General features: G+C 41.3%; 1 protein-coding gene across 1 annotated transcript in view; it reads left to right on the plus strand.

Moving 5' to 3' along the window:
- LOC147021233 (uncharacterized) overlaps window positions 1-9,256 on the plus strand; it is a 57,968-nt gene extending 48,712 nt beyond the window's left edge. Inside the window, exon 4 of the mRNA XM_085891026.1 lies at window positions 1-9,256. This exon is cut by the window's left edge and continues 602 nt beyond it. Coding sequence (XP_085747152.1) covers window positions 1-1,191 — 1,191 coding nt within the window. The 3' untranslated portion in view covers window positions 1,192-9,256.
- The last annotated feature ends 744 nt before the right edge of the window (window positions 9,257-10,000 follow it).

The raw sequence follows: 10,000 nt of genomic DNA on the forward strand, positions 1-10,000 counted from the left end.
GGAGAGCATCCTTACAAATGCTCCATGTGTGAGAAAGGTTTCTGTCGAAAAGGCAATTGGAAAATGCATATGAGGATCCACACAGGAGAGCGTCCTTACAAATGCTTCACATGTGATAAAGGTTTCTCTCAAAAAGGCAATTTGAAAATACATATGAGAATCCATGTAGGAGAGCAGCCTTACAAATGCTCCATTTGTGATAAAGGTTTCTCTCAAAAAAGCAATTTGAATATGCATATGAGGATCCATACAGGAGAGCAGCCTTACAAATGCTCCATTTGTGATAAAGGTTTCTCTCAAAAAGGCGATTTGAATAGGCATATGAGGATCCACACAGGAGAGCGTCCTTACAAATGCTCTGTATGTGATAAAGGTTTCTCTCAAAAAGGCGATTTGAATAAGCATATGAGGATCCACACAGGAGAGCGTCCATACAAATGCTCTGTTTGTGATAAAGGTTTCTCTCGAAAAGGCAATTTGAATGAACACTTGATCATCCACAAAGGAGAGCGTCCTTGCAAATGCTCTGTATGTGATAAAGGTTTCTCTCATAAAGGCGATTTGAAAATGCATATGAGGATCCACACAGGAGAGCGTCCTTACAAATGCTCTGTATGTGATAAAGGTTTCTCTCATAAAGGCAATTTGAAAATGCATATGAGGATCCACACAGGAGAGCATTCTTACAAATGCTCCATATGTGATAAAGGTTTCTCTCAAAAAGGCGATTTGAATAGGCATATGAGGATCCACACAGGAGAGCGTCCTTACAAATGCTCTGTATGTGATAAAGGTTTCTTTCAAAAAGGCGATTTGAATAAGCATATGAGGATCCACACAGGAGAGCGTCCATACAAATGCTCTGTTTGTGATAAAGGTTTCTCTCGAAAAGGCAATTTGAATGAACACTTGATCATCCACACAGGAGAGCGTCCTTGCAAATGCTCCGTATGTGATAAAGGTTTCTCTCAAAAAGGCGATTTGAATCAACATATGAGGATCCACACAGGAGAGCATCCTGACAAATGCTCTGTATGTGATAAAGGTTTCTCTCATAAAGGCAATTTGAAAATGCATATGAGGATCCACACAGGAGAGCATTCTTACAAATGCTCCATATGTGATAAAGCTTTCTCGCGAAAAGGTGATTTGAATCAGCACATGATGATCCACACAGGAGAGCGTCCTTAGAAATGCTCCATATGTCATAAGGGTTTCTCTCAAAAACGTGATTTGAATATGCATGTGAGGAGAGATGCAGGAGAGCATACCAAAAATCCACACAAAAACAACAGACAACAATACAGGAATAAGCAAACGAAGCATCTTACAAATGCCACAGAATAGAAGGCCCCTGTTACAACACAAAAACGTGCGTAAGACAATCAGCAAAGAGTACCGACACAGAATATGACTAATTTTGAAGTCATTCCTCTCTCCAATGAAGAAATCCAATGGTATAAACCAACTTGCAGTGCCGGTATTCCAATATGGCTGTGCAATTATAAACTGGCCTCAATTGGAAATCAACAATTTCGACACGAAAAGAAGGAAACTTCGAACTATTCACAAGATGTTCTCAAAAAACCATTGCATACCGAGGTTGTACTTACGAAGACGAGAATGAGGAGGCGGTCCGATGAAGCTTTACCAGGTGCACAGAACATCATGCATCAGACTAGCAGAGTGTGTGAATATCTCAACAGACTATAGTATGAGATTTGTGCATGAGCAATAAAACAACAAACCAGAAAAGGGATCCTGAATCCATTTGGAAACAAACTGTAAAAAACAGGTACACATGTTGGATACTACACAGGAAAATGAAACAGAAACAAACACACAGCCCCAATAAATGCAAAGAAAAAAATCTTCAGACAGAAATATCAACAGATATACTCTGATAAATGGGAGAATGATAAAAGAGCAGGAAGATTTGAAAAAGAGCTCGACAGAACATGGATTGAAAAGGAAGGCTCATTGGAATGGCTCAGAAGATGTCAAATTAATTGTGATGGAGAATGAGTCATCATAAATGCTCAAGATTAAGGACATGACGTGAATGCCTTTAAGAAAATGGTGTGAAGTGTGGACCTTCACAAACAAAGCATTGTGTCTGGACATAGTGCTCAAACACAAAAAGGAAAGTTAGCATTGTTGATTGAGGTTTCAGTTCCCAATGACTTTGGACGAAATGCTACAGAAATCAGGAAAATGATGAAATACCAGGAACTGAAAAATGAGGTCAAGATGACTTGGAAATTGAAGAAATCTGAAATTATACCAGTGATAGTCTGAGGTCCAGGAATGATAAAGAAAACACTGAGTACTTTAATATCATTCTGGGAATATAACTCGAAACAAGCTCCAAGTGGAGGCTGTCAGAGGTTCAGTGAAGATTTTGAAAAGAGCCCTTGGAACGAGGCTATGAGAACGACATTTCACGGTTTGGTTCATTAATCATGTTCCTTTACCAAAAAGGAGGAGGACATTTTGATTTCTGGGAGAATTTCCTCCCACCTCCTGAAATCCATATGGAGAGAACAACCAATGAGAGCCTAAAAAAAACTCATCAAACGAAGTAAATGACAGAAGAAAAGATGAGCAGTTTGAAAATTTACTCATAAGATTCAATTAAAAAAATGAGGAATTAGAAGCAGAGTGTTGCAATCCCTCCACCTCAGAAAATGATGAACTAATTTTGGAAAGGGATTTATGAAAACGGAAAAGAGCACAACAAGAAGGTGGAATAGATCCAAAACTTCGAAAAGAAAAAGCAACATCGAGGGATATTCCTCACGTGATAATTGCTAAATCAGAAAACTATGAAGCACTCGCCAAGATGCTAAACTCAATAGTCCTGCTCTGGATGGCATCCCACATTTCTGATGCTCTCCACAATTACTAGTACAGTAGATTAAAGAAAAATTGTAAAGATTGTGAAAAAAGTGTGAAAATTGGCATACATGTCCATTTTTATATGTGGTGGGGCAACTTTGCTAAATATAGCATAACAATTGTGCATTTTGTGAGGAAAGCACCAAATTTGGCACACGAGTAGCCTAACACATTATGAACAGATTTGGATATTGGGCCATCTCAAATTCAGCCGCTGATGGCTGTGGCAGCCATTTTTCACTGCCATCAAAAAATTTGAGATGGCCCAATATCCAATTCTGTTCAAAATATGATAGGCTACTAGTGTGCCAAATTTGGTGCTTTCCTCACAAAATGCACAATTGTTATGCTAAGTTGCCCCACTAATCTTCTTTCATATAAGAGCAGGACACACCTGATCAGAAAACATTTATGGCCACCATCTTGAATTTCAAAATTGCCACCACCGAAAATAATATTTTACGATATCTCGGTCACCAAAAGACCTAGCAAAATGAATAAAGAGTCTAATCCCATTTTCACACAATAACACACTAAGGAATCCAATAAACACACTTAAAATGCTCTATTGTCATTCTTTATGCTTTAAAATGACATATACACTGTCCCAAGTATAGCTCATCTGGTCTAGATACAGTTCTGACTTCAATCTGTCTGATAACATGTTCCTGCGCAATGGCAATGTTCAGTGCATGGGAGAGATGCACAGAAACATTTGCATGGTGGTCTGCATGCCTTTTTGCAGCCGCATTTGATCAGCTCTGTGCAGGATTTGGCCGCCTCGGCAAGTGCTGTCCAGACAGGTATCCACTGTTCAATGGCGTTCTTCATCCATTCCCAGTCGCATGGGCTTGGTAACTGCTGCTTAGATATCAGCGCTTGGCCCCAGATGTGTCCTGCTTGGTATGTCGACCTCTTGATATGTTCCGTGAGGGCTGCCTTTGTGGGGGTAGGCGATCTATTTGTCTTCCTTTCGCGAACAGAAGCTTCCTTGCCTGATTCACCTCGGTGCATTCACTGGTTCTGTCATAAAGACGTATGACGAACCTTTCCAGTTGACAGACATTCTCATCTGAGACTGATGAAGGCTCTTGGGATAAACTCAAGAAAGTGTCCGTTATATCAGGGAAATTGGTCCAGGTGTCCCAAGCGGGTTTGTTCCCAATACCACTGAATGACGACGACATGTCACAGCCAGTGAAGGCATGGAAGAACAGAAGAGCTTTGGCCTTATTTTCACCAAGACTGTTTGCAATCGTGTGAGCCGGTATTAACCTGTAGTGTTTCTTGACTCCATATGCAACCCATAGTTTGTTAAGGGATAAAGCGTGAAATATGGCAATTGCAAGGACAACAACGTCAGTGTCGACTGACCTGATCAGGATTCTGTGATGGCCATTTTGTGCACAATGGAGAGCATGCAAGAATAACCTCGTATTCGCTTCTTCATGGTTGCATGGAGCGAGAGAAGATTCTATATTCCACTCTTGGGAAGAGATGACATTGGTATCTTGTGTGCTATATCGCTCCTTCTCTTGTGTGGATAACTTAGCGACGCACTGTGACAGGAACTAAGTGGATTGCATCAACCTCATCATTCTTGGAGCAAGCTATTTTAATCGCTTCTCTAATGTCGGAATTAAACATGAGGACCACATCTCTTCCTTGAGTTTGAGCTCTCATATCTTGGATTAAGCACAACAGTCTCTCCTTCAATCGTGTTGTATTGACCTTTCCAGAAAAGTCTGGATCTTCTTCTCTTAATCTGGACTCGTAAAGTCTCCCCATATCTGACAATCTGAATACTGGCAACGTTTCATCTTGGCGGAATTACTCTATGTACGAAACTAGCTCACCAAGTATTAGACTATCGACTTTAGTGCTTTGGGTGTCTCTTACATGCTGAGCATTATGTTTTCGCACACGGTTGGTGATGGAAGTCAGACATGATAGATGATACCGAGCATCTAAGGCATGCATGTCACCTTTGGAGAGTTTTCCCAAAAGTTTCCTATCTTGTAACACATGTGCATATGGACAAACTCGAATATCAATTTTGTCAGTCCTTGTGTCATGGAGATACTCATTTGTGTCATCTTCTTCACAAAAGAAACAATTAGATGTCCTTGCCATTGAACCCACGCTGCGTCACCTGGTCTTAACGGACTTGTCTCATATTCCAGGTTTTCTTTTGAATTCCTTTTCTGAGCTCGTTGGAGCTTTTGATTGTCAAACCTATTTCTGCAGCTTTTGTGCCATACTGCCTGGTTTGTTCTGAGCGTGGCTTCAATGCCATCTCCACTGTCCTACTTCACAATGTCAATATCCTCTGGTAAGGCATCAATTTGATGAAACTCCAAAATATTCTCAGCAAATAGTTTATAGCGGCATTGTTTATCACTTCCTCTATATTTAGCTATGCTGGGATTAACAAGCTTTTCTTTGGTGTCCTGTTGGCAAATTGCACACAATTTACAGTCAATGAAGGCTGTTTTCTCTGAGCAATGTCTTTTAGAAGATGCACCTTCACCAGCATCGATTATCTTGCACTTTTTGGACATTGTTATAGCATGTCAGTGCAATGGTATCACCGTATCAAATGTCCTGAAAAAAATGGGAGAAAATGTTAGTCCACCACCATTACATTTTACAACATATATTTCTGCTTATATACATGCATACATCTCATTATTTAGAAGATATTACAATTTACAACATATATTTCTGCTTATATACATGCATACATGCATACATCTCATTATATACATGCATACATCTCATTATATACATGCATACATCTCATTATTTACAACATATTACAATTTACAACATATATTTCTGCTTATATACATGCATACATGCATACATCTCATTATATACATGCATACATCTCATTATATACATGCATACATCTCATTATATACATGCATACATCTCATTATATACATGCATACATCTCATTATTTACAACATATTACAATTTACAACATATATTTTTGCTTATATACATGCATACATGCATACATCTCATTATATACATGCATACATCTCATTATTTTCAGACAGCAACTGATTTTAGTACATCAATTGCAATACAGATCATATTCACGCATGCAAAGAGTGATAGTGATTGACCCACGCACAAGGACATTCTCTGGAACGCATGGATCGACTGACAGCTGGAACGACCGTGGACCATAGTTTCAGAGCGAATGACAGACAGACTCTTGGAATTATAACACCTTTCAAAACATTATCTTGAAAATTAAATTGGATAAAGCCATTTCTACACGCTCATAGCATTTGGATATCAAACATCGAGCAAATACTTTTAAGTATTTAATTATTTATGAAAGGGTCTCATTTCGATTTTAAAGCAGAAAGACTGAAAATGGAGCATTATAAGTGTGTTTATTGGATTCCTTGTGTGTGAAGACGTTGGATTAGACTCTTTATTCAAGTGCTTAGGCCTCTTGGTGACCAAGATGTCGTAAAAATAGTTTGCGGTGGTGGCCATTTTGAAATTCAAGATGGCGGCCGTAATTGTAGTCTGATCATGTGTGTCCTGCTCTTATATGAAAGAGAATATAAAAGTAGTCATGTGTACCAGTTTTGACACTTTTTTCACATTTTGAACGATTCTGGTGAAATGTTGACTTAATCTACTGTACTACACTACATTCGAGCATTGGATGAGCTCATCCAAGGGGAAAAGGCAACGGATGAGTGGAAGTCCCATCCTGACCTTCTCTCCCAGGTTTTTAAGAGGCAATGCACCATTTTCAGTCCTCTATCATCCTGACCCACTGTCTTTCGATCTTCACTCATTCGCTGTGTCTTTTGTACCTGAGAAGGAGGAGAATGTTCATTTAACCCTCGACTTTTTTTTTACATGGTCTAAGCTCTTGAAAGAGCTTGGACACTGAACAGATCGGGAGGCAGCATCACAAAGGGAGCAGCAGTAGAAAGGGGAAACGCCACCAGCAGGACAGAGGGGAAAAATAACAGACAGAGACTGACAAATAAGGGATGCAGGTAACAATAAGAAGTAGGAGACAACATAAAGAGTGAACAAGTTGGATAAGCAAAATGTTGGAAGTAGTAGAGGATTGTTCAATGGGTGGAGAGAAAAATCATGATTTTGGATGGGTGATGACTTGAGATGGTGAGGAACAGATGTATTTAAGACCTGGAGGGAAGAATCAGATTGAAGAGTGTGTGGAATGTGGTTCCACAGGTAGGAAAAGGAATGCATGAGTGGAGGTAAGCAGTGGTTCTGGATTTTGGCAGTTTCACTCTGAGGGGGTTGCTGGTGGACTGCATGCATCCTGAACATAGTTAGGAGAGAGGAAGCACGGAGAGGGCGGAGTGTGATAGACCAGAAGTGATTTGGAAGAACTTGGAGACCACCGACCTGTTAGCGTTGGTGAAGTGATAGGCCCATAGACTCAGATTCATCGTGAGAGATTCCAATTATCTTGAAAACCTTCGTTTCCACGGCGTGAAGCTGAGCAAAATATGGGCCAGGGGAGCCAGTACACCATTAAGCTGTGGATAATAGCCTTGTATGTGGATAGGCACTCAGGTGTGCCAAGGAAGGACTATGCTCAACGGAGGAAGTCAAGTCTGCTTTTGGAGGCCAACTTTGAAATGTGGCTTGCCCAAGACAGATCATGGCTGAGTGAGGCTCAAGAGTTTGAGTGACTGAACCTCTTCAAGAGAGTTGTTGAGAAAGTAGATGGGTTTGTGGTGTAGTCCTCGGAGGTGGTGGGGTTTTGGGGAGATGGGAGAGAGATGAGTGTTTGACCAGTTTGTGATTTTTCTCAAGGTCTGAAGAGAGGAAAGAGGCTGCTGTCTGTCAGAAGGATGAGGGATGAGGGATGTCACTGCAGAGAGTGGAGTCATCAGCAAAGAGATAATGAGGATTTTCCAGAGAGTCAGTGAGATTGTTGATGAAGATTAGGAATAAGATGGGGCTGAGAACACTGCATTGGGGGTCATCCAGTCTTGACAAGGAGAGAAGAAAGGGTTCCGTTGAGAGCCCCATGTTGGCTACGGTAGTGGAGAGAGTCTCTGTCTGTGATATCTCACCCCCCCCCCGCCCACCCCACATATTTCCACAGGGCGCTCAAGGTCCACCAGCAACCCCCTTCTGGTAAAACTACCAAAATCAAGAATCACTGCTCACCTTCACTCTTTCATTCCTCTATTTTTTTTCCTGCCTTTGGAACAAACTCCCACACTCTCTTCAATCCCACTCCTTCCCTCCAGGTCTTCAAACCAGCTGTTCACCACCCTCTCTTTGCTTCACCCATCCAAAACCACGATCTTTTCTACCCCCGCTAATACACCCCAAACCAATCTCTTTTAAATCCCTTGCCTTCCTTCCTGAAAGTCCCTGTCGTGTAAGGACCTGAAAGTCCCTGTGGCATCCATTTTGTTTACCCTGTGTATCCCGCCCCAACCCTGTCCCTTCCGCAGAGCTCCTCTTTTCTCTGTTCCCGACTTTTTTCCTTCCCTCTTCTCTCCTGCTCCCCTTGTTGAGTGTTTGCTCTCATACGAACCTCGACAGTGTATACAAAAAAAAAAGTCAGTTATCCAAGAGTAGAGTTGGCCTTGGATTCCATCGTCAGACTGTTTGGAGAGCAATGCGGGATGTCAAACCATATTTAAAGCTCGAGATATGCCCAGAGAGAGAGCCTTGATACTGTTTCATGTCTGATGTTGAAGTCTTCCAACCATTGTTGGGAGAGTAAAAGCAGCATAAATGCAGGACCATGTGCCCTAACAAACTATGGTGGATGCCAGCTTTAAAGAAGAAAATGTTTTTAAAATCCATTTCCATGCCTCTTTTTAGGTTTTGCCTCCACTAATCCAGGTGCAGCCAAGTGAGATTTACCTTAAAATTTCTGCAGTTTTGTTTAAGTAAATGTAGAAGGCAAATGAAGACGACTTGTCTTGCTTCAACAGTTTATTGAGCATTGCAGGTGGAGATGGATGAAAAACCTTTAAGATACAATGAAAACTCCATGATGATGCATTCATTGACAATTTAAGTTTAAAAACTTCAGGGCAATACTTTCATGAGTTCAATGATAGATGCTGTTACCATTAACTATAGTTGAAGAGGAAATATATTACGAATGCAATCTACTAACTACCCTTTGAACAATTTTGATGAACTATCTCCAGTCATTAATTCCTGTGTTAACCAATTAAGACATGATAGTTTTGACAAATCCTCATTTGAATATGACGAATGACGAGTTATTCTCCAGTTGAACAGTGAAAATATTACAGTAAATCAACCAAGAACGGTAATAGTAAAATTGTTCTCCAATAAATGATGTGCACTACACATGAGTCATGACACTTCTTGTTACAACTGAATGCATCAGTTCATGTTTCCAGACTCAGAACAAGCAATGATATGTTGTGAGCAATTTGTATTTTTGTATCAATATGAACATTACAGTAATAACAGGCAAAACATTCAATTGGATTGAAGAAACGTTTCATGTCACAAGTGGGGTCAATCCAAACATTCAGGTCAGGTCAGGTATGGGGGCATCCGGCGGAGAAGCGTGTCGCTGCGTCCACTTTCCGCCGGTACTCCATCCCCCAGGCAGATGCCTGGCCCATCCCCATCTCCTTGAGATGTCGATCAACCTGCTGCAACCACGAGGGACGTGGTCGGCCCGTTGGCCTCCTCCGTGCACAAGGCTCCCTCGCTGAGAGAATCTGTATAGCAGGATCAGTGTCTGGAAAACGAGTCACATGTCCGTACAGCCACAGCTGATGCTCCTAGACTATACAGGAAGGAAATCTCATCTGAGTCTCTCAGCATCCACTCGTTGGACACAAACTCTGACCAGCCATAGCCAAGGATTCTCCGAAGAGACCTGGTACCGAAGGAGTTGTCTCCATCTCAGATCATTGGTCAGAGTCCAAGTCTCACTTCCTGAAGCACTGAGGACCTGAAGACTCAGACTTTCATACTCTTGCAGAGGTACTGACAGCGCCACACCCCATGGGCCAGTGAATTCCTGACTCCCCAGGCCTGACCCAGACATCTACAAGCCTCTGGCTCACAGCCAGCAGA

The sequence above is a fragment of the Eptatretus burgeri genome, chromosome 8 (genome assembly GCF_056783735.1).
Source record: "Eptatretus burgeri isolate ZD-2024b chromosome 8, Ebu_testis_v1, whole genome shotgun sequence".
NCBI lineage: Eukaryota > Metazoa > Chordata > Myxini > Myxiniformes > Myxinidae > Eptatretus > Eptatretus burgeri.